At 55.5% G+C, this 21,844-nt stretch overlaps 7 protein-coding genes across 7 annotated transcripts; 3 read left to right on the top strand and 4 right to left on the bottom strand.

The window, feature by feature from the left end:
• Positions 1-1,453: 1,453 nt before the first annotated feature.
• CLUP02_07221 (uncharacterized protein) lies at positions 1,454-2,314 on the bottom strand (the record flags this gene model as incomplete). Its single annotated transcript, XM_049286216.1, has 1 exon — positions 1,454-2,314. One exon carries the CDS (start codon positions 2,312-2,314, stop codon positions 1,454-1,456), a length of 861 nt encoding a protein of 286 aa, XP_049143359.1.
• Positions 2,315-4,978: 2,664 nt separating this feature from the next.
• CLUP02_07220 (uncharacterized protein) lies at positions 4,979-10,324 on the top strand (the record flags this gene model as incomplete). Its single annotated transcript, XM_049286215.1, has 1 exon — positions 4,979-10,324. One exon carries the CDS (start codon positions 4,979-4,981, stop codon positions 10,322-10,324), a length of 5,346 nt encoding a protein of 1,781 aa, XP_049143358.1.
• Positions 10,325-11,236: 912 nt separating this feature from the next.
• On the bottom strand, positions 11,237-13,207 carry CLUP02_07219 (bZIP transcription factor; the record flags this gene model as incomplete). The annotated part of the gene is made up of 1 exon (XM_049286214.1): positions 11,237-13,207. The coding sequence occupies one exon, from the start codon at positions 13,205-13,207 to the stop codon at positions 11,237-11,239; it is 1,971 nt and encodes a 656-aa protein (XP_049143357.1).
• A 69-nt stretch (positions 13,208-13,276) lies between these two features.
• On the bottom strand, positions 13,277-16,327 carry CLUP02_07218 (uncharacterized protein; the record flags this gene model as incomplete). The annotated part of the gene is made up of 16 exons (XM_049286213.1): positions 13,277-13,452; positions 13,558-13,648; positions 13,722-14,000; positions 14,185-14,231; positions 14,295-14,312; positions 14,408-14,528; positions 14,584-14,654; positions 14,750-14,879; positions 15,063-15,196; positions 15,269-15,335; positions 15,456-15,484; positions 15,531-15,669; positions 15,702-15,843; positions 15,933-15,977; positions 16,008-16,045; positions 16,139-16,327. The coding sequence occupies 16 exons, from the start codon at positions 16,325-16,327 to the stop codon at positions 13,277-13,279; spliced, it is 1,716 nt and encodes a 571-aa protein (XP_049143356.1).
• A 563-nt stretch (positions 16,328-16,890) lies between these two features.
• Positions 16,891-17,826, top strand: CLUP02_07217 (uncharacterized protein; the record flags this gene model as incomplete). The annotated part of the gene is made up of 1 exon (XM_049286212.1): positions 16,891-17,826. The coding sequence occupies one exon, from the start codon at positions 16,891-16,893 to the stop codon at positions 17,824-17,826; it is 936 nt and encodes a 311-aa protein (XP_049143355.1).
• Positions 17,827-18,035: 209 nt separating this feature from the next.
• Positions 18,036-18,993, bottom strand: CLUP02_07216 (ribosomal protein L1p/L10e family protein; the record flags this gene model as incomplete). Its single annotated transcript, XM_049286211.1, has 2 exons — positions 18,036-18,693; positions 18,755-18,993. 2 exons carry the CDS (start codon positions 18,991-18,993, stop codon positions 18,036-18,038), a joined length of 897 nt encoding a protein of 298 aa, XP_049143354.1.
• Positions 18,994-19,452: 459 nt separating this feature from the next.
• On the top strand, positions 19,453-21,673 carry CLUP02_07215 (glutamyl-tRNA synthetase; the record flags this gene model as incomplete). The annotated part of the gene is made up of 4 exons (XM_049286210.1): positions 19,453-19,517; positions 19,638-19,892; positions 19,957-20,124; positions 20,179-21,673. Coding segments are annotated over 4 exons (1,983 nt in total), but the record flags the coding sequence as incomplete, so codon positions are not given.
• Between the last annotated feature and the right edge of the window lie 171 nt (positions 21,674-21,844).

Here is a 21,844-nt window from a genome sequence, read left to right as displayed (position 1 = left end):
GGATGGCCACCGAGGGCTGAAAGAAGCTGTCAGGCTTCAGCTGGGCACTATAGCCATAGCTTAGAAGAGCCCAAATAACACCGGAAGTGGCCACAATGCGGCCAAGCGGCCAGACGCCTTATACGGAAATGACAACAAACAGTCACACAGCATGCTGACAACGGGGCCGTCAACTGGGCTCATGCCTGCGCACTAGTGTCGGGAGCGCAGATTAAGCCACGATGGCATATGCAGCCCTAATCCCAGTGGCCCATTAGCAGACGGCATTAATGGGAATCCGGCAGGATTGCCTCCAAGGACCAAAGGTCGAGCGTTGGCTGATGGGTCCAACATGTTTGTTGTCACCGGCGCGCTGGTTGAATAGCTTTCCGAGCGTGATATCTACCACGTGTTGATACAACCTGGCCTGGGCAAATACCTGGTTGCTCCCACACAAGAACTACGTTGTATTATCCGTCCAGCCGGATCTTTTCGGGTCAAGTACTCACCGTTTATTGTCCTCCATCTCTCTAGGCCCAGTTCAAAGGCATGATACGCACAGCTCATCGCAGAAGAAGACCGCCTGGCCTCACCAGGAGGACGAAATACAAGCCGGAAAGGCAGCAGAGACGCAGCGCCTGAGTCGCAGGGACCGATGACGGCTGGGGCTCAATAGGCGGGCGGGAGGCGGGATGCAAGGTGGACATGGGGTCAGCGGAGCGAATGGGGGTCTGAGGTTGAGACGAATAAGACTGGTTGACTGGCGAATCTGACGTGCATGGGGATGAGCGATCTGTGGGCGGCCAGAACCGGGATGGAGAGGTATTTTGGTACCATCGATGGTGGCATCGAGGGGTTGGCAGGCGGCAGTGGTACGGGATCAACGTGATACCAGCCTGGCGGCGCAGAGTGGCTGGATCTACCCAGCTACGCGGTAGAGGCCAATTTAGAGGCCCAAAATCCCGCTCTGGTCATTGTGGATGGCACAAAGTGCCTGGTTTTTGGGTTGAGTGCCCCCGACTTGTTGTCGAGGTGCACCTCGTATGCGAAGCTGGCGAACTTGGTTTGGGCAAGGCGAAGTAGATTCCAGCGCGACAGCCTCGAAGGACTGCAGGATGTACTTTTTGTAAAACCAACACCGAATAGACCAGCAGTGGTAGTTGACACCTCGTACGGTGAGAATGAAGGCGGCTACTTGCTGGTAGTGGACGAACACAAGATCGTGAAGGTTTTCGTGCGGCGCTGAATGGGTACGAGCAAGTTGTACACGATGCAGCGAGTGCAACGAATGATGTGGTTAGAGAGCTAGAATGCAACCCATCCGGTGCGCGGGTAGATGAGCTGACCGTTTTGCGGTGTGGAATTCGGGTGGCATTCGGGGGACGGTCTGCCGACCTTGTCTGGACAGGTTTGAGGACAACGGCTGGGGCTGGCGGTACCTCAAAAGCTGCTGCAGGAGAGTGGCAGGAAGGACTCAGTCTGGTAGTCGACGATTGGCCCCCTGGAAACGGGAATTGTTGATGGAGATTGGAGAAGGATGTGGTGTAGCAGACGGTGTGGGTTGATGCTGGTTGAAGCTCGCTGGGTTGGTCAAGGGGTGGCCGATTGGGGCCCTGTGATGCGTTGGCATGGCGTGCCCGCTCTCGTGGACGATGCAGATTGGACGGCGGGTGAGCAGGGGGGCGCTGCGCTGTACGGCAGTGTCTCGAGCGGCGGGCAAGCCGTGAGGTAGTCGGGAATGGGCCTCTCTCTGTTGGTGTACTGGAGCATGTAAAACAACAGGACCAAAGGCTATGCATGCCAACTCATCAAGGCGGCCGGAAGCAGAGGTGACTTCTTTTTTCTCCCGAGTTGTGTTATTGCTTTCACTCTGCTTGCCCCTCCCCGGTGCTTGCTTGTGCCGCTGCCGCTGTCGCCGTCGCTGTCGCTGCGTTGACTGGCCCGTCGGTGTGCGTAGTGATTTGTCCGACTTTTGTTGGGGCGACACGAGAGACGCTGATGAGGTGGACGGCATGGCATGGTCAGTCGCTGTAACGGGACTCATGTTGCAGACCGCTTCTCTTCTTGGGTTGACCGTCGCTGACGGGACAGATATGCCGCAACAAAGGTCTCTCGGTGGGCAAGAAGCAAAAGTCGGCGGCAAGTGTCCGGCGGCGGGCGGCGGTGTTCTCTGCACTGCTGCAGGGCAATGCTCGATGCATGCTCGGTATCGCGGGCGAATGATTGCGCAGTACGTATTCTTCAAGTGACAGCTGTGTCCGACGTGGTACGCCGAGCAACGACGCACGAGGGCGGCGGCTCGTGTCGTGGAACAGGCAATAAGGCGGGCGAACATTGACTCGATCGGGTCTGGTCTTGTTGTGCGTGCGTGTGCGTGTGCGCATGCGCAGTGTCGCGAACCTGTGCCTGTGTAGGAAACATCGCAGCCCTCAGGAGCGAGGGTTGCCAACGTTGCCCGGCCAGAAGAAGCTTCTCCCGAGGTGTTGGAAACCTCGACGTAGCGAGTGACTAGTTGGAGCTGAAGCAGGGGGAGATGACGATGCTAAAGTCAATCAGAAGCAATGGCGTGCAGTGGCCGTGGTTGGCTATCTTTGTTGGTCTGGCGATCCCGGTCCTGGTTTGAATCTTGAGCTCCAGCTGGATCTAGGGACTTTTATTGGTATTCCTGGCAGTATCCGCCGGAGCTGAGAATATCGGACTAGATGGCTAGGTGGTCCTAGACTCGTAGGTAGGCATCGGCCTGTTGCTTTTATTGGATGTGGTTCGCGTGGCAATGAGAAGAAACAAAAACAATGGCAACGAGTGATACTTGGTAATAGCGTACTCATGACTGTGTACAGTAATAAGAGTGGCGGCGAAAACGACAACGGGGATGGCTTCATCCAAGCAGCCACAGTAAGTTAAGACTGGGTGACTGGGACGGGGGTGTGTTTGGGTGTGCGTTGGCGGGCAACGTCTTTTTCGTCCAATGTTTAGACCCTTTTGATTGTCCCACCTGCACCTTCTCTGATAGACTGATTGAAGCTGGTGCCTCTTTCCCACTTTCATGGATCGCATTTGCATTTTGTGTGAGGTGGCAGGTGGGAGAGGCGTGCCCCGTCCGTTCCTTCTAGCTTTGTTTGGTTTAGTTCCATCCCTCCTCCGTGTTTCCTTCCTTCCTTCTTTTCCCCTCCAGCCTTTTACCCCACGCTTGCCCGCCTCGACACTTTCTACCTGAAGTACCTGATGTAACGAATGTTCATGGAAAGAACGACGGGAGGCAGATGGACGGTACTTGGGCAAAGGCAGCGGGTCAGGTCAGGAACGTGTGTCTTAGGTAAACCCACTGCTCCGAAGGAACCGAGGACGCGAGCCTATGAGTGCTGATAGACATACTCGACGCATATAAGTCATCATCTGACTTCAATACTTGCGGTGCGTGTGTGTGTGTGTGCATTTGTGTTGTGTTTTTGTGTGTGTGTGTGTGTGATGGAGTGAGAGAAAGCTGCCATGTGCGAGTGTGGCCATCCTTGTCAGCAGTTCGCCCCCTCCTTTTTTTTTTTCTGTTTTGCTGCTGGGAGGATCATCCAGCGGTTCGCAGCTACGGATACAGGGAATCAGCAACTGGGGCACAACTTTGCACCTTGGGTCTACCTTGCTCCGTTTCTCTTGCCACGCATTGCCTCTACGTTGAAGAGACGGGACTGGACGCATCGCATAGGTCTCACGCACCAAACCCAATCAAAGTCTTTCTTGGGTTCCTAGCCGCTGGCCGTTGGCCGCTCGCTGGCTATCCTGTCGGTCCTGTCTCCGGCCCCAGCGTCCCACCCCTGTCTTCCAGCTCATAGCTTCCATCTTCCTCCCGGCCTGTTGTTTGGCTATTTGGATACCCGTACCGTACCGAGTATGGCTATGGGTCGGTCCAGTGAGTCGGTCGTGGCCGTGGACGTGGAGTCTCCCTGCCGGCACCTCAGGGCTCACCCACGCCCAGCTCCAGTGTCTGTTACTTGCAGCTGTCTCTCTCTCTCGCTGTGTGTGTCTCCTTCTCTAACCCCGGTCAGCGTGAGAAGTACCGATACCCAAGCAACTGAGGAGCAACAGCATGCAACTTGCAACACGTCCACGATTATGGAAGTCTTGCTGTCCTCTTCTCTACCGTATTGTCTTCCGCGTCAAGACACCTTACATGTGGTTGTACACAGATGCCTTCTGAGGTATACCAAGGTACATGATGTATCCAGGTATCTCTAAGGTAGGATGGGAGGTGGAAGGAGAAACCTGGCGACTGGGAGGCGTGGGAGGCTGTTGGCAGATGGCAGATGAGGTGAGGTGAGGTACCTTACAGTACGTACCTGACCCAACCAGCCCACCCTCGTGTCGTGCCTGGTCTTGCCTTCCTTGCCTTGCTGTGCCTTCCTCGCCATGCGACCCTTGCCTTCCTTTCTTGTTCCGTCCCTTCCTCCCGCATTTACCTTACCTTAAACCACGGCCAAACCTCCCATGACCTTCGCCTTGCTTGGGTTTCTGATTTGTTTTCATTTCCTCTTTTTTGACAATAGAATTTCCTTTCCATGTAAACATATCGGAAAAGGTAGTGAACACTCAACCTCTACACGACGACATCTACCTCACCTCTCGAGGCACTGGCATTGCGCCGACCTCTTCTCTCCTTCCCCCTCTGCCTCCGCCGTCTTTTATCGCTGAGTCTGCCCCGCTCCAGCAGATATCGTACCCACCCGCTTGCGCCCATCATCAACAGCGCACAATCGACGACATCACACGATTGCGACAGAACAGCTATCAGCTTGTTCGAGAGCTGTTGCTGAAGCTGCCCGCTCGCCCTTCGACCGGAATCCTCATGTTCGCATTATGATTTCCATGCAGCGTTCCCTATCCTCGCCAGTTCGCGTAGTCTCTGCCCGTATGTTCCACCAACAAACACCCTGAACATCGCCCACAAAGCGCTCTGTTCTATCGTAGCCTCCCGCTTCCCACCCTACCTGAAAGGTACTGACTGTTCATGTTCTCCTGCGCCTCAGCTGCCTCCCAAGATGACGCGAACCAGCCTCGATCCTCGAATCCTCCTTCCGAAACGTACAATACGTCCTTCAGATCCCGCCGCCAGAGGTCTCCAAGCCCAACCCGAAGCGTTGAGGCCGTAACCCTGCCCGTCCGTCGTAGCGAAGACACACCGAGGAGACCCGCCTCTCGGTCGCACCAGAAGCCCGTGATTGCCCAAGCGTCAACACCCATTGCCACCTCTCCCGTAAAAGCCACCATGGATTCTTCATCCGATACAGCACTCGCCTCCACCGCGGCAACGGCCTCTTCGCCTGCGCTCCCCCAGGCTCTGCTCCCAGATCCATCCATGTACACGAACCCTCATCTTGCGCCCGAACCTGATACAACGACCCTGGAGGAGCTCGCCCACTTGGTTAGACTGTCCAAGTACCAGGAGCGCAAGCGCGCAAACACACGCATACGTCTGCAGAGGAACCTAATCTCCACGGCCTTGTCAGCTCGTCTGAACCGCTGCGGTGAGATTGCCCGGAAGAATTTGGTTGACTGTTTTCGCTCCGATGACAAGAAGACCTTTGCTTCTCTGTTCAACGCCATTCACGATGTGCGTAAGAGCTGCGACGAACTGCGCCGCTATGCCCTGTTGGAACCCGAGATGGAATCTCTCCAGCCCCCTGCCTTGGCCTCCTCAGAAAGCCTGGACACGCCACCAAAATCGACCTCGGGCTCTAGTTCTCTCGGATCCATGACCCCCTTTCTTTCCGAGTTGCCCGCCTCTGTCCGGGAAATCTTTCTTAACTTTCTGAACCAGATCAGGACCAACCCAGACTACTTGGCCACAAGATTATGTTCTCTAACCCCTACAGAACTCAATGTCTTTACCGGCTTCCATCAGGGACTGGAACCTGTAGAATCCGTGCTGCCCTACCACGGCCGTTCTACTGCCAGGAGTCATGCTGGTGGACCAAGTAGTCGAGCGCCCGCCCATTCCCCCAACGCCATCGAGCGTTTGCTGTCGTTCCAACGACACGATCCCTTGTCCGCCCTGGTTCACACATGCTTCGCCAACTCGGCTGGTCCTGATAGCGCCGAGGATCGACGTCGAACCGAGATATGGGGCACAGCTCTAGCAAGACTTATCACTGAATCCAAGGCCAGCAGCGAGCCCATGCTTATTTCTGTTCTTAATGTCTGGACGGCCATGCGGGATTGGTCCGGGAAGTCTAACATGGAATGGTACCTGATGAAAATACTCGAGGATGGTGCCTTTCTTTTGGACAAGGCCGAGGACCAACACGGTACCAGGTTCAATCTCGCGGACTGGACGGCCAAGGACAGCATTGCGGCTGAGGAGTTCTACGATCGGGCCGTTAACGAGCTTTTTGAGATCATTGACGACGAGGATGCGACTGGCATCCCGGAAGGCCTCATCGAGCTAGGCAATGCCATCTTGAAGAAGCTTGACTCCAAGCTCGTCGATGGTACCCGAAATTGGTTTGTTTACAAGTGGCTCTTCTCTGTTTTCCTCCTTGGTGTCGTCATCCACCCGGAAAGCCACGGACTCATGGGCGATTACCACATCACCGAGTATGGCCGGCAGAAGATCCTCAAGCAGGTCGCCATGCGAGCACAGCAGCTTGTAGTCGAGGTGACCTGGAACAAGAAGGGAACGGTCTCAACCCCGCCCAAAATTCAAGGACACGTGGAGAGCATCCTGAATCGTTTCAAACGAAACCGTTCCCAGAGACCTCCAGCGAAGCTCCTTCCGGCCCGCTCGATCACATCACTTCGAGAAACAGTCGAGGTTCATCCTTATCTCGTGGTGAGTCCGGCAGATCTAGTCACCCTCGTCAACGCCTTGTTCCCGGAGCGACGGCCTATGTCAGCTCAGTCCAGCGGGCTTAGATCCGGAGCACCTTCCATCTCTGGGTTCTCGGCAATCTCACAGCCCATCTCGATGGGCGCCGCGCGGAGCAATTTTGACACGGCATCGATCCTCAGCACCAGTGCCTCGTCTGTTCTCAGTGACGCCACAACTTCCAGAGAAACAAATTTGGATGATCAAAGGACTGGCTCGCCTCAGCGGTACTCGCCCCCCGTATTGGATCCACTGGCTCAGCGACGTCTTAGTAACTATGAGGACGACGGGTATCGTCTTCGTTTTGCTCTCCGCGAAATGGGCACCCAGGTCGGCATGGATGTTGTCCAAGGCTCATGTCACCCATGTGCCGAACGATGGGCCGTGCTGTTTATCTCGGCAGATGGCAATAGCCTGTCAAGCCAGATGACTTACGACCCAGACGAAGATGTCGAAGACGAGGACCACTCTTCCACCAGCGAGACTGACGATGACGAGATTGATGAGAAGCCTGAGCTCGATAAAGACTACCATCAATTGCGAGATTCGATCCTAAAGCTTGTCGAGGATTTCGAGATCCCAGCCAGCATTGAGCCGGAGGCAACAAGGGCTCAATTCAGTAACCGGGCGACTGGCATCAAAAAGTACCGATCCAAGAATAAAATCATCACCGCTGAAAAGTCATCTCCAAGCAGAAACCCCTACCGCAGACGCGACGCTGAGGTACAAGCGAGTGCCACGGCTGATGACTCGAAAGCCAAGGAAGATTCACCGCCAACGACGGCAGAGAAGACAGGGGATGCAGATCCGGAGCCGTCCTCAGTTCTCATTGCTATGCTTACGGCTGCCTCGGCTCAGTCGCGAGCGCAAGCTGACTTCGTATCGGCCCACCTCTACTGGAAGACACTACAGCAACTAAATGCACTCAGCTCAGGGTCGCTGAGACGAAACGGGTTTGCCATACTTCTGAACATTTTCTCCCGAGGGCCTCGCGATTCAATCCGCCGCTGTGCTTCGGCCATTGAAGAATACGACGCCTGGCTCGTCTGGCTCAAGCAAAGCCAAGAACGACACGAGGGGCTCATCGACGCCATGATGAAGCGACTCAGGGCTCTTCGCGACAAGATGTGGTATGTGACAGACGTACGGAACTCTGCACCGTATGAGCAGAGTCGAAACATCTGCGCTGCCCTCAAAACAATGGGTATGCAGAGACGCTACAATTCTTACCAACGTAACCGCGCCCACCTCGCATGGGGACCGGCGTCAAGCTATCTGTATCGCACAGAGACTCAGATCATGGATCTTCTTGCAGCATCAGAAGAGCAGGGCGGGCCTAACAAGTTGAGTGACGATCAGGCAGACAAGACCTACCGATGGCTTCAACAAGCTGGCGTTGAGAACTTCTGCTGTGGGGAGGAGCGAATTCACAGATTCGGCTGTGAAGTGGATACCTGCATTTCGAAATTGGTTGGCGAATCCATCATGGACAGCCCTGTTCTGTGGTCGAGTGAGCTTTACCAACGAGACAGACGCAATCTGGAGACAGGCAGCAGAGGCCCCCGAGACAGAGACCACGCATTCGACGATACGGCCAGCGTCATGAGCGACCCAGATCGAAGGTTCATGTCTACCGGTCGTCCAAGCTCTGTTCGGGACCTGCGAGCAATGTCAGCTCACAATTCTAGCCAGCAGTCATTTGACTCTGGCAGCTACCGTTTTTCAAGGGCAAGCACAGTCTTGTCCGACATCATTGATGGACAGGACTATTTTGGCGTCTCGTCGCCAGTTCACACCATCGACTCCAGTTCTACGTTTTGGTCGCCCTTCCAGTCGGCGATATCCCCGAGCTCGACAACGTCCCGCGCCCAGTCTCCCACGACAAGCATGACAAATCTGTCCAGTGTGTTCCAGTCACCTCATTCCCATCTAGGCTCGCATGCGAGTCACTCTACCGGCAGACCTGGCACATCAGCATCGTCCAACGAGACGATTCATCAACAGCGATTGTCGGAAGAGAAGTCTCGTTTCCTCAACGAGCTCCGTCAGACTTTGGTCAGTCTTCTTCTGTCCGACTTGGGCACATTGGTCTTTTCCCGCGGCTCCGAGACAGATGACTGGTTCTCCTCGTTGGGCCAGGAATGCATCGACAGGCGTGATTCCCTAGACCGACGCGCGCGGAGGTCTGCCAAGTCTGGCAAACTGTCACTGAGACCTCGTGTCATTGAGAAGAAGAAGAGCTTTGGGAATCTGCGAGGTGCCGGCGAAACAGACAAAAACTCCGAGACCACGGAAACTGCCAGTGCTCCGGGAAACGACAGCCCTTCCACAAGCGACACCGTGCCTGCGCGAAGCAAGGCCACCTCTAAGGAGTCAACTGCTGAATTTCCTTTCAAGAAGGCTTTCCAGCGCTTGCTTCGCATGTTCAGTGTTCATCCCAACCCTCATGCCAAGTTAAACGCCCTATACGAGCTGCAGCAACTCATCGTAGCATCTTTGGCGAGTGGTAAAAGGTCAAGAATGGGCTGGAATCGACAAGAATTTTTGCCCGGCGCCGTTGATGACCCCACAGGCTCTAGCCGCGCCAATCCGTTGGAGGAGGCTATCGACAACGTCAGAGGAAGACGCTCGCATACCCTTTTGCAAGCACCCGCAACTTCGCCACCGGTCGTTGGACCCCGTCCAATGCGTCAGGGTAACAATGATGTTCGCTCTGGCGCTACAAGCAACCCGACAACAACCGATGCCGTCACCAACGTCTTGCGAACATTGTTCCGGGATGCGTCTATCCGGCCAAAGACACTTTTCCGCGATCTTCAGTTCATTGCGGCATTCGTGAACCCCACAATCCTTGACAACACAGAGAAGGGCACGGCGTTTTGGGACACTGGTCTCGCCGCCTTGAATCTGAAGCAAGAGGTCTGCCGAACAATGATTGAGGTGGCGGACGAGGTCCAAGGGGTGTATACTAGCACACGCAAGACGACCAATGATGCGCCTGCTCCAGACGCCGAGCGGCTGGAAACAGAGTCACCCCCTCCTGTCACGACAGCCTATAGCTTGGCACAAGCAGGAAAGATGTGGACCATCACCGCCAAAGAGGGTCTGCCCACGGCCCAGCGAGAGCTCGCCATTTTCTACTTGTCGAACCCTGAGCTCGTGGAGCGGACCACCTTGCCCCTCTCGAAGCCACGCGAGGTCTTCAAGCAGGCCGTCATGGACAAGTATGCTGGTCCTTCTGGACGCACAGGCCCGGGTGCCAGACTCTACCCTGGAGACAGAAGTCGCACATCGGCAGGCGCATCAGGGCTCGGTGGCTCTGCTGGCTCCCAACATCCCGGACAAGATGCGGGCTCCAAAGACGGGGATGTTCGCAGTGATCCCGCGTTGATGTGCGTGGCAGTCCACTTCTTCCAGGCAGCAGAACAAGGCGGCGATGAGCTCGCAACGTCTTTCCTCCGACAGAATGAGTTTAATGCCATGAGCTGAAGCGTCGAGAGTGTGATTTGCACCCGGCGATAATTTCTTTTCCAAATTTCGGGCGCCGGGGGCGCTCTTTTCCATATTTATTTTGAACATTTTCCTTTTCACGAGTACGACGCGGGCATATCCAGTGGGCATTTACATGGGTTTCCTTTGATCATATTGGGACGCTGCGGGATCTTTTCAATGTACCCCCCCCCCCCCCCCCCCTCTTAGATGACTACAGTAGAAAGGGAGGGACATTATGGTAGCAGGCACTCGGCCTTTTATGGAGGATATACCACTTTTCTACATACGATTATGACTTGGGTATGAAGTATAGGCTTGGGCCAATCTAGATGACATTTATCAGCATTCATACTCCGTCCATGATTCCTGATTTGCAAATGTATTCAATTTTGTGGTGATCGTGACAGGTCTTTGATGTCCAATATCGACAAACAGCATTTGGCATCATTCTGAGGTACGACGTTTTCTTCAAAGACTAAGACATTCACTTACGCCACGGAAATCATAGGGCAGGTTAGGATGATTGAAACAATAATGTATTCGCATTGAGCCCCGTTCGAGGCCTCAATCAAAATGCGTACTACGGTAAGACAGCCCGGCCCCGTTGGCCTAGGTCGATGCACCGAAAGGAGATGACCTCCTCCCTTATTCCCCCCTGACGAGCAGGCTTCAAAATAGCTTCCTCTTGCATGGATAGACCTCACTTTCTGGAAGTTTGGGTGTTACAAAATCAAATAGTGTCTCGAAGGACCCCAAACGCCGCCCAATTTTTCAAGTGCTCATATCCACATCGACCATGTCTCACAAGTAATGTGTGAGAAACCATACAGAGCTTTTAGATAACCGACCCAGATTCATGAACATATGCATGCCTACCTCTAGCGAGGCAAGAGAAACTTTGGAAAGAATTTACTGGCCTCTGCCAAAGCGAATGTCGAAGTCCTTGAGCACGCTCATGATACTCGCCGCCTCGACTTCAATGGGTAGACGAGAAGGCGATGGCAGCGTCTGGCCCGGCTTGGGCGCGGCGCGAAGCTTGGGAAGCCAGGAGCCAATGTCGTCGGCAGCCTTTTCGAAGTTTCGGTGACTGGAAAGGGTCTGGTAGGCTTCGGCACAGCTCAGGCTGAGGCCGAGGCGTCCCTTGGAGGGGAGACGGGGTGGCGGCGCCGGCGCGGACTCGGGCTTGCAGCATCCGCCTCCAGCACCAGCACCTCCACAGCAGCCACCTCCGGAGCCGCTTCCTCCACTTCGCTCAAAGTTGGCGGACAAGGCGCGGCAGAAGAGACCCGACTTGGGGTCGGCGAGACACTGGGCGCAGGATCCGGGGCCCTTGGGGCCGCAGCCGCGAGAGACGGGAGCGACGGGCTGGGTGGTCTGGGGACGGGGACGGAGCTTGACGGCGCCATCGGCGTCGATCTCCATTGGCATGGGGGGAGGGACGGCATCGTTCTCTGAGGGAGGGGGAGTCTGAACCTGCTGGGAATAGGCGGGAGGAGGTCCGTAAGGAGTGGTGGCGGGTGGGCCGAGAATTGAGGTGTCGGCGCAGAGGCAGTAGCTTCCGTCCTTACAAAACCCACACGAGTCCTTGAAGGCCACGGGAGGCAGCTGGGGTTGGGGCTGCACGATGGCAAGGTTCGCTTGCTGGTGCTGGTGCTGTTGCACCTGTTGCACGGGTGCCTTCTTGGAGAACATGGCGGTGAAGTCAATCTCCGTCTCCTCCTCAGACGGAGTGGGCTCGACGCGGGCACGCTTCTCGGAGGATGTCGGCGCCGAGGGCGAGGGAGCTCTCTTTAGGTCCGAGATGATGGCGCTTTTGATAGTCTCCTCAAGGCACTGGCACCTACCTCCGAGAGTGCATCCACCACATCCTGTGACGGTGTCGGCAAGAATTTCGTTGGCACAGGAGCATCCTTCAGGGTCGCATGACCCGCATCCAAACGGGGCAGGAGAGTCTTCCATGTGTGTTGAGTCTTGGGGAGAGACGATCTGTGAGATGGAAAAGGGCTGGTTTGCGTGGCCAGCCGATGGGGTGGGGGGATGCTCGTGGTGAGCGATTTGGGAACCTCGGCGCTGGGGAGACGGCAGGCGTCTCGGGGCGGCGACGGCCTGCTGCTCGTTCCAGCGTCTCTTCTGACTTTCAAGTTCGGACTCGGCCTTGACACGATCCTTTCTCTCGCGATCCAGCATATTTTCGAGAACGAGGCAGCGGGACTTGAAGGACTGTAGCTCCATCTCGAGGCCGTGGACCTTGTCCTTGAGGTCTTTTTCGACCTTTTCGTGACCTTCGCGGATCTCATCTAGTTGTTCCTCCAGCTCGCCAACTCTGGCGGCCCTACGCTCGCGGAACGCCCTCTGAGCGGCACGGTTCTGGGCCTTGCGCTTGGTGGGTGGCGTATCGGTGGCAGGCTTGCGGCCGGGCTTGGGCCTGGGAGGTATGACCCATTCCTTGGTGGTCATAGACATCTTGGGCGCCTCTGTGACGGGCGGGGGACTGATTACGGAGGCCATGGACATTTTGTTCACGACCTGAGGCGGCCTGGCTGAGATGGGTTGCTGTGCAGCGTTCGGTCTGATGGCAGGTAGTTGGTGCGGGGCGTGGGAGGCATTTGTCGGTCCGCTCGGATTTGGTGTGGAAGGACCGCCGGGTGTGCTCGCGGCAGGCGAAGCGGCGGAAACGGGGGTCGAGACAACCGAGCTGGAGCGAGATGCGGCCGAGTAGACGCTTCGGGCGTCGGTTGCGGGAGGTGAGGTGACGGGAGAAAAGGTCGACGACGAGTGTTGCTGCTGCGACGTCTGGTTGTGGGAGGAGGAGGAGGAGTTGTTGGTGGTGGTGGTGGTAGATGAGGAGGGAACAGTGGTGGAAACACCTGAGGCGGCCATCTTGGTGGATCGGAAGAGGGACGACCTAACGAGCAGCAGTGTTCCGCAGGCGGGGTCCGCTAAGGCCGCTCATTCGCTGTCAGGTGGTGGGATATCGCCGCTAACAGCTGGTAGCCAGTTGGCTGGGTGTGGGTTGCTAATGTTTTTGCCAGCTGGTAAATCCGAGGGTGCGGTTCGGCGCTCTCTCGGCTCTTGAGATCTGATAAGAAAATGGGACGAATTGATGGTTGTAAGACCGAGACGTGCTGAATGGTGTTGGATCTTCTCTTTTTTTTTTTTTCCTGTTCTTGTGTCCTTCTTCTTGTTCGTCTTTTAGTTGTGATGCTTGCTTTCCTGTTTGGCTGATTGACCTGTTCGGAGAGCAATCGGCGCTGTATAAGTTGATATGATGCTACTGTTTGGCGATCTGGGCTGATGCCGAGCAGAATCGAGCAGATACCCCTACAGCGAAATGCACAGCTGATAGGTCTGTCTGTCTGTCTGTCTGCGCTGTACAGAGTAGTGTTATGCAGACGGGCGTGGTGGCGCGCGCGTGTTGCCGAGTGGGTGACAGAACAGACACTGTTCCGGAAGATGATGTCGGCAGCGAGGTTCGGATAGCTGACTTTGTGGTTATAGGTACTTGTCTGTGTAAGTGAAGCCAGGAAATAGAATCGTCAAGTCGGTATGTGTAAGTGGGAGAGTCAATGTTGATGAGGTGAAGAAATGTTTGAATTGCGGGCTTGTTCCTCTTTCTTCCGACACTTCGGAGGATGGTGGGGAGGAAGGAGGGGATTGGAGCGACAGCGCGGAACTGGACAGTGGAGGGGGAAAGGGCCCAAGGCCAAGGGGGAAGGGGGGGAGGGCGACATTCAAAAAGGAATTTTTGATCTGATTGATAAGATTATCTTGCTCGCAAGGCCCCCACCAGGGCCTGCGCTAGCCTTTTTTTCTCTTTTTTTTCTCTCTCCCTCTCTCGCTGTTTCCTACCCGGGCACTGCCTGCCAGAGGTACGTCGCCTTCTCACTCGCCCGGTCATTACCCACTCATTTCATCCATTTCACTCACTCACTCACTCACTCACTCACTCACTCACTCACTCACTCACTCACAGTCTCACGCAGACCTCAGTCACAGTATTCTCACACTCTCACTCACTCGGAAAATCCCCCCGACATCCGCACAGTAAATGCACTACTCTCACTCATAGTTTTTACTCACTCTCAGTGTCTCGCACAAACACACACTCCAGCCCACACTGGGGAAATCGTTCGATGGCTCCTGTGGCTTTCCGGCTTCCATCCCCATTCCGACCCTGCGATCTCGGACCTTGTTTCTTGGGCTTGGCTGGCCACAACACACTATGAATGTTACTATGTAGGGACTTTCAGGGCTACACAGCCCGGCTTCTCCCACGGATCACCGCCCTGGTTGACTGCGCGATCCACCATCGATGGGCTTTGATCCCCTTGATGGCTGAGTTTCCATGTCGTAACACCCATCCATGCCAGCCTCTCACTCTTCCGTTAACTACGCAGTACTACTTGACTCTGTGTCTTTTACTCTGCGTGGGTGCCAAGCGTAGCCACATCCCGAGGGAATTGATCTCAGGGTCTGCCGATGTCGCTGCCGTTGCCCACCGGGCGAGTGCATGATGTGCGTGACCAGTGATGACCGTGGGATAAAGTTGCATCTAATACCACAGTGTAGGACAGGCCTGTCGCTCCATCAACAAATGAGAGCGGCCCTTTGTCCGATGACTCCCTCGTAAGCCGAGACGTCCGTGGTTCTACTCTAAATCTACCTTGCAGTACTCCGTAAGGCATGAGTAAACAACCGTAAAGACAAAAACCAGCGTGGGAAATCAATTTGACACAAAGTTTGATGAGGCTTTTCGGCAGTGTCCACGGAGTGCAAAAGCGAAGACCAACGAGTCAGGATCGCCGAGGTCTTGGTTGAACTTGCACAATTCAGTCGCATAAATACACACAATCAATGGCACAGTAAGATCTGTATCCATCCAGTAACTTGAGCCGAAAAAAAAAGGTACCTGATAATCGGGGATTTATGCCTCAATGGAACCTGCTTCAGGTGTCACCGCCAGTCGTCCAATGGCCTTGGAGCAGTTCATCAGGGAGATCAAGAGGTACTTGATAAGATGTCACCACCCACCATCGCCTCCAGCTCCAATCCGTATTACCTGCCTGCATCCTTCATCCCACTCACACCTCGTGTCACTCGCCCGTCATTGGGCCATTTGATCTCTCACCCCCCGAACCCCCAGCCGCCGCTTCCTTTCTGCAGGCTCACATGAGACGCTCATTTTTTTTTCCAGTCTACATACTCTCAAGGCTTAGGGGAATCGCTTGAAACGTCTGCTTTCGGGATCGTCTACACCCAGTCTCCAGTCTCCCAGTCTCCATTGCTGTATGGATACTATCGACAAGCCAACCACCCGTGACCCAACACTTCTCACTTCGTGACTGTGCGTAATCAGATCGGCCCTTCATCCCACATAGGCTGATCCCAAGTGGAGGGCCCCGGAAGTGGGTGATGGGAGGGTGCGAGCCACGCGAGAAAAAAGAGCAACATTTACGTACATCGTGGAGTGCTTCAGAGCCAGGTATCCGTAGGTTGGTACTACAATGCTACCCTTACTGGATCCGTCCGTCCATGGCTGCCGCGGTACCTCGCATCTCACGAGGTTTGACGGCGGCAATAATCGGCTCGCACTTATTACACGAACTTGTCTTTGCCTGACAGGCTGGCCCAAGGGTGGACTCCGAGAACGCTTTGGCTTCACAAGGGATCCCTTTCTTACGAGGCAACGCCAAGCGCAGCGGGCACTTCGGCCTCCGTCTGTTTTTTTCCAAGTCAAGTCGAGCTCTTCACAACGGGAATGTCGTTTATCCTAGCCGCTTACCTGAGATGACTACCTGTTATGCTCTATACAAAGCAGACTTCGAGGAGTGACTGAGTGAGCGCGTCTTGAATAATGACTTTACTGTCTCTCGCCAATGACCGCATCAGAGATGATGATGTGCGGTCATCGTCGTAAGAGCCGAGCAGATTGATCGCCGCATCGTCACGGCCAGAGAGACCGCAGGGTTTAGATTTATCCAATCCCAGCACCGACTCCATCTCTGAACCAACTCTTCGTTATGACTATCTCTCGCCCACTCGAAATCCTCATTCACGACTGGTCAAATACTTAAAAGTGACCACTTGGGTTGTTTGAAGGTTGCGCAACCGTGTCCACATTGCAGTGAGAACTGTGGGAATCCTGGCGGGGGCTAGGTACCTTACCTCAGTTACTTCACTACAAGTACGTGTGGCCCACGCACTGTTCAACCACTTCCAATTCCCACAGTGACCCCCACGAAACTCAAGCTGTGGACCTCTGAGAAAGCTGCGTTAAGCTCTCCGTACCTATCCAACTCCATCCCGCCCAAAATCGACCAACAGCTGCAATTTGAACCACCCACCTCTCGACAGCAAGGCTCCTCAACAATTCCCGATCCCGGTCCCCTAGCTTCGAGATAGCTACCTTGCCTAAATTTGACGTCGCTTTTGCTCCGAGCTACGACATCTCTGCGCCGAACCTCAACCACCGAGCCGCCGTCGCCATCTGAAAGGCTGCAAGCACAAACCAACCAACCCAACCCCAAAGCAACGGGCAAACCGGCGAACCACACACAGAAGCAATGGCCAATCTCGTCATTCAATCGCCAACGCGGCAAACAGCAGCCTTCCACCTCCCCTCCTCATCCTCCTCCTCCGTCGCCTCCGGCTCCGGCTACGAAGACGACGACGCCCCGCTCCCTTTCCCCGCCGCCCTCCCGCGATCCGACTTCCTCGCTCCCGGCTTCCACCCGGCAAACTACCTCTCCGCCCTCCCGCACCGCCACCAGACCCTCGACGACCTCAAAGCAGAGCTCCGCGACCGCAGCGCCGCCATCAGCGCCGAGCTGCTGGAGCTCGTCAATGGGAACTACACCGCCTTCTTGTCTTTGGGCAACGAGCTGCGCGGCGGCGAAGAGAGGGTTGAGAATGTGCGTGTTGCCATGCTCGGGTTCCGGAGGGCCGTGGAGGAGATCAAGGGGAAAGTGAGGACGCGCGGGGAGGAGGTTCAGGGGTTGAGCGGGGAGTTGAGAGAGGTAAGGAGGGGTATTGAGACCGGGAGGAAGATGCTTGAGCTGGATGAGAGAGTGTCTTCGCTCGAGGAGCGGCTTTCGCTTGCGAGTCTGCCTGGGAAGGCAAAGACGGGTGACGGCGGCGAGGGAGAGGAAGAAGATGATGACTGGGACGCGGACGATAGCGAGGAGTCTGACGAGGAGGAGGAGGATGATGATGTGGGCGGGCTGGTGGGTAGCAGCCCTGCGAAGCTGGCTGGCTTTACGCAAGACTTTTGCATCGTCGAAGCTCTGGCGGACGCCATTGGAAGGGATACTCCGTTTGTGGTCAAGGCTGAGGCTCGAATGGTGAGGTGTCGGAACACAATTCTCCTGGATCTCGGCACGGCGATGAAGGAAGCACGCAAGGCGGGCAAGAAGGGTCAGGCGAGGACAGTCAAGTACTTGGGCTTGTACGGATTGCTTGACGCCCAGGCTGAGGCGATCAGGGCCCTCAAGAGCAGCTGAGCCGATCGCAGCAGCACACGACGAACGGAACAAAAAGGCCAGCAGTCACAGAGTAGCGATGCATATGATACCCAAATACAAGTCTCCAAACATGTTCTAGAGCGCTATGCCACTTTGATACACGTGTAATACAAACACCTATGATACAGTTCATCTAAACACCCTTCCCTTTTCTGTTTGCCCTTTTTTCATCTGGAATTTATACATCTTTACATGACGTTGGAGAGGTGAGCCGGCGTGACCTCCTCATCTGTAGAGTCAAAGTTTCCGTTCAAGCTGAAGCCCGGAGCCTGGGAAGAGCTCAGCACAACCTCGTGAACCTCCTTGTGCGTCTCGAGCTCCGCGAGATCAGACTTGATGCTGGCCACAAACGCCTTGACGTTGGCAGACAGCATCTTGGGCGTGAAACCGAGCTGCCCGATAGCCATACGGATGACACCGGTACGCTCGCGGTAGTTGTCGGCGCCCATCGTCTCACGGATGGCGCTGGAAATGTTGTCGGTGATTGTCTTCATGCGACGGTTGGGCATGAGGCCCTTGGGGCCGAGGATGCGGCCCAGGGCGGCCTTGTTGAGCGCCGCCTCGCTGTCGGTGTGGCAAATGAGCCGGTTGAAGACAATGTTGTCGTTCTTGATGGCCTCGAACACGGACTCCTGGCCCGCGACGACGGCGCCGGCTTGCAGGGCCTGCTGGGCGATGGGGCTTCCTTCGGGGCAGATGACTCCGACGCGGATGTCGGACTTGACGGGGTTGGGGAGACGGATGCGGTTTTTGACGACGGCGCCATTTCTGGGCGTCTTGAGGTGGACGTGGATCTCGTACTTGATGGACTGGGGAGGGCGGCCGACTTCGAATGCGCGGAGGTAGCTACGTCGAGGTCAGTTGGAAGAACGAATTGGAAGACATCTTTTGCACAGGATATACACACCGCATGGCATCGCAAAGAGAGAATTGAGGGCAGTTCTTGACGTTGTAGGTCTTGAAGTCCTTGGAGAGCTTCTTCTTCTTCTTGTCCGTCTTCTTGTTCCCCCCCTGGTTACTCGCGCATCGTGTCTGCTGAGCGACGGAAGGGATGAGGAACCGTGGTATCGTGGAGGCTGTCGGTCTTGCTGAAGCTGAGAGACTAAGCCGGGCCATTGAGGCCATGCACTGGTTCGTTGACGCCATCACGGGGCTCTGGGTATCTGTGATCTTTTTGGGGTTGCTACGCCAGAGCTGACCTCGGATCGTCTCGCGTGAAGCTCTGGCCAAAGACTGCAGAAAAATTGGTATGGCCTAACCGTTCAGGCACAAGATCAGTATCTTATCGGCTATCTTATCGGGCTGTGGTGCCCACCTCACACCTCCCAGTCACCTCCAAAAAGGTACGTATCTACGACCGGTCCGGTCCCGGTGTGAAGATACGTACACTTTGCCTCGAAACACACCATTGTCATCAGAGCTTTACCTTGGATGAAGAGTCATAACTAGTTGCCATCAGTTGAAAAGCTTTCAAGAAACTTGGAAAGATGTATATATAAGGTGCAATCATTTTCATTCAGTTTCTGTCAAGTGCATCAACTATTTCGTGACTACGGGAGAGAAAGAGCCTTGCGAATCTATTAAACATTGAGGTACCTCAGACCACAACGACTTATAGGAAAAGCTCCTCGCTGTGCCACCAATCAGACCGTCTCGGCCGAGTGCTCTCGGTGAGTGCGCCGTCATGTTACCCCTCCATGATTTTTAACCCCACCACGAAATATCAGCCACTTTAAACATTTGACTCACGAGACACCAGGACCGTCCTGACCACCGATTCCCTCCGATAGTCTCATCGCCTCAATTGGACCAAACACCGCCATCATGAAGGCCGAGGAGCTCCAGACCCTCCCCACCGCCCTGGCCGGCGACTTCAAGTCGATCGAGCCTCACCTCCGCGCCCTCGACAAGCACCTGACGCTGCGCACCTTTGTTGAGGGGTACTCGCTGGGAGAGACCGAGACCAAGATCTGGCAGACCCTGAAGCTGAACAAGGTTGCTATGGGCTTCATTCGCAAGGGAACTATGGCCAACCTTACTCGTTGGTGCGTCGTGATTCGTGCTCCTAGCTTCAATCAATGTCCATCCCGCGCTAACTCGCGTTGCTAGGTTCACCTTTGTCGAAGTCACCTACCCCGAGATCCAAGCCGAGACGAACGCTGTCGATGCTGAGCGCAAGGCCAAGGTCGTTGCCGCTAGCAAGAAGGGTGCCAGCTACTCTCTTGCTCTTCAGAACGCCGAGGCCGGAGTTGTCACCAGATTCCTTCCCGAGCCTTCGTTGGTCCTCCTTCAAAACATTACCTGATAGACAACCTCCTAATCATGTAACAGAGGATACCTTCACATCGGTCACGCCAAGGCCGCCCTTCTCAGCGATTACTTCGCCCACGAGGCCTACAAGGGCAAGCTTCTGCTGCGTCTTGACGACACCAACCCCGCCAAGGAGAGTGAGGAGTTCCAGGATGCTATTGTTGAGGACCTGAAGATGATGGGCATCACCCCCGACTCCCTTTCCTACACTTCCGACTACTTCGACTACCTGTACGAGACTTGCATTCGCCTGATCAAGGAGGGTCACGCCTACGCCGACGACACCGAGCAGGAGACGATGCGAAACGAGCGAACCGATGGAATCGAGTCCAAGTGCCGTAACCGCTCCGTCGAGGAGAACCTGCGCATCTTCGAGGCCATGAAAGAGGGTACCCCCGAGGGCCTGAATAACTGCATCCGTGCCAAGATCTCCGTCGACAACGTCAACAAGGCCCTGAGAGATCCCGTCATCTACCGCTGCAACGTTGAGAACAAGCACCACCGCACCGGTGACAAGTGGAAGATCTACCCCATGTACGATCTCGCCTGCCCCGTCGTCGACTCTCACGAGGGCGTCACCCACGCCCTGAGATCGACCGAATACACTGACCGTAACCCCCTTTACCAATGGTTCATCGACACCCTGAAGCTGCGCCAGGTCTACATGCACGACTTCAGCCGTATCAACCTCGTCCGCACCTTCCTTTCCAAGAGAAAGCTCGCCAAGATCGTCGCTCAGGGCACCGTCTGGGGCTGGGACGACCCTCGTATGCCCACCATCCGTGGTGTGCGCAGACGCGGTATGACCATCCCCGCCCTCCGCGAGTTCATCATCAAGCAGGGCCCTTCCCGAAACGTCGTCAACATGGACTGGGCGTCGTTCTGGAACATCAACAAGAAGGTCATTGACCCCATCGCCCCCCGCCACACCGCCATCCTGGAGAAGGATGCCGTCAAGGTCAAGGTCACCGGTGCCGACGCTCCCGCCACTCCTCGCACCGAGGACAAGCCTAAGCACCCCAAGAACCCCGATGTCGGCACCAAGAAGGTTGTCTTCTCCAACGAGCTCATCCTCGACCAGGCCGACGTCAAGAGCTTCAAGAAGGACGAGGAGTTCACCCTCATGGGCTGGGGCAACGCCTTCGCCCGCGAGATTGGCGCCACCGACCCCATTACCGACCTCAGCGTCGAGCTCAACCTCAAGGGCGACTTCAAGACGACCGAGAAGAAGGTCACGTGGCTGTCGACGGCCGGCACCAAGCTCGTCAAGGCTGAGCTCTGGGACTTTGACTATCTCATCAACAAGGACAAGCTCGAGGAGGACGACGTGCTTGAGAAGGTGCTCAACCCCAACACGTCGACCATGGAGACGGCGCTGTGCGATGCTGGTGTCGGTGAGCTGAAGAAGGACGACATTATCCAGCTCGAGAGACGGGGCTTCTACCGCGTGGACAAGGGTCTGGATGAGGGTGACGTAGTTGTTCTGTTCAACATTCCCACTGGCAAGGCCAAATAAGTTATTTCGCTGTTTCATTTGTAGGAAGATTCAGGCCATGAAAGACATGAAGAATTGAAGTATGAAGTAAAAGCATGATCTGGTCACTGTGACTCTTGAAGCCCCGTAACCGTATGCGTACTAAATATCGCAGAAGATACATTCCTATGAAGTGTTTCGTCATCTAGTGCT

Source organism: Colletotrichum lupini, chromosome 4 (genome assembly GCF_023278565.1).
Source record: "Colletotrichum lupini chromosome 4, complete sequence".
Lineage (NCBI taxonomy): Eukaryota > Fungi > Ascomycota > Sordariomycetes > Glomerellales > Glomerellaceae > Colletotrichum > Colletotrichum lupini.
The sequence above is the reverse complement of the archived record's forward strand: the minus strand, read 5'-3'. Positions and strand labels throughout refer to the sequence as shown.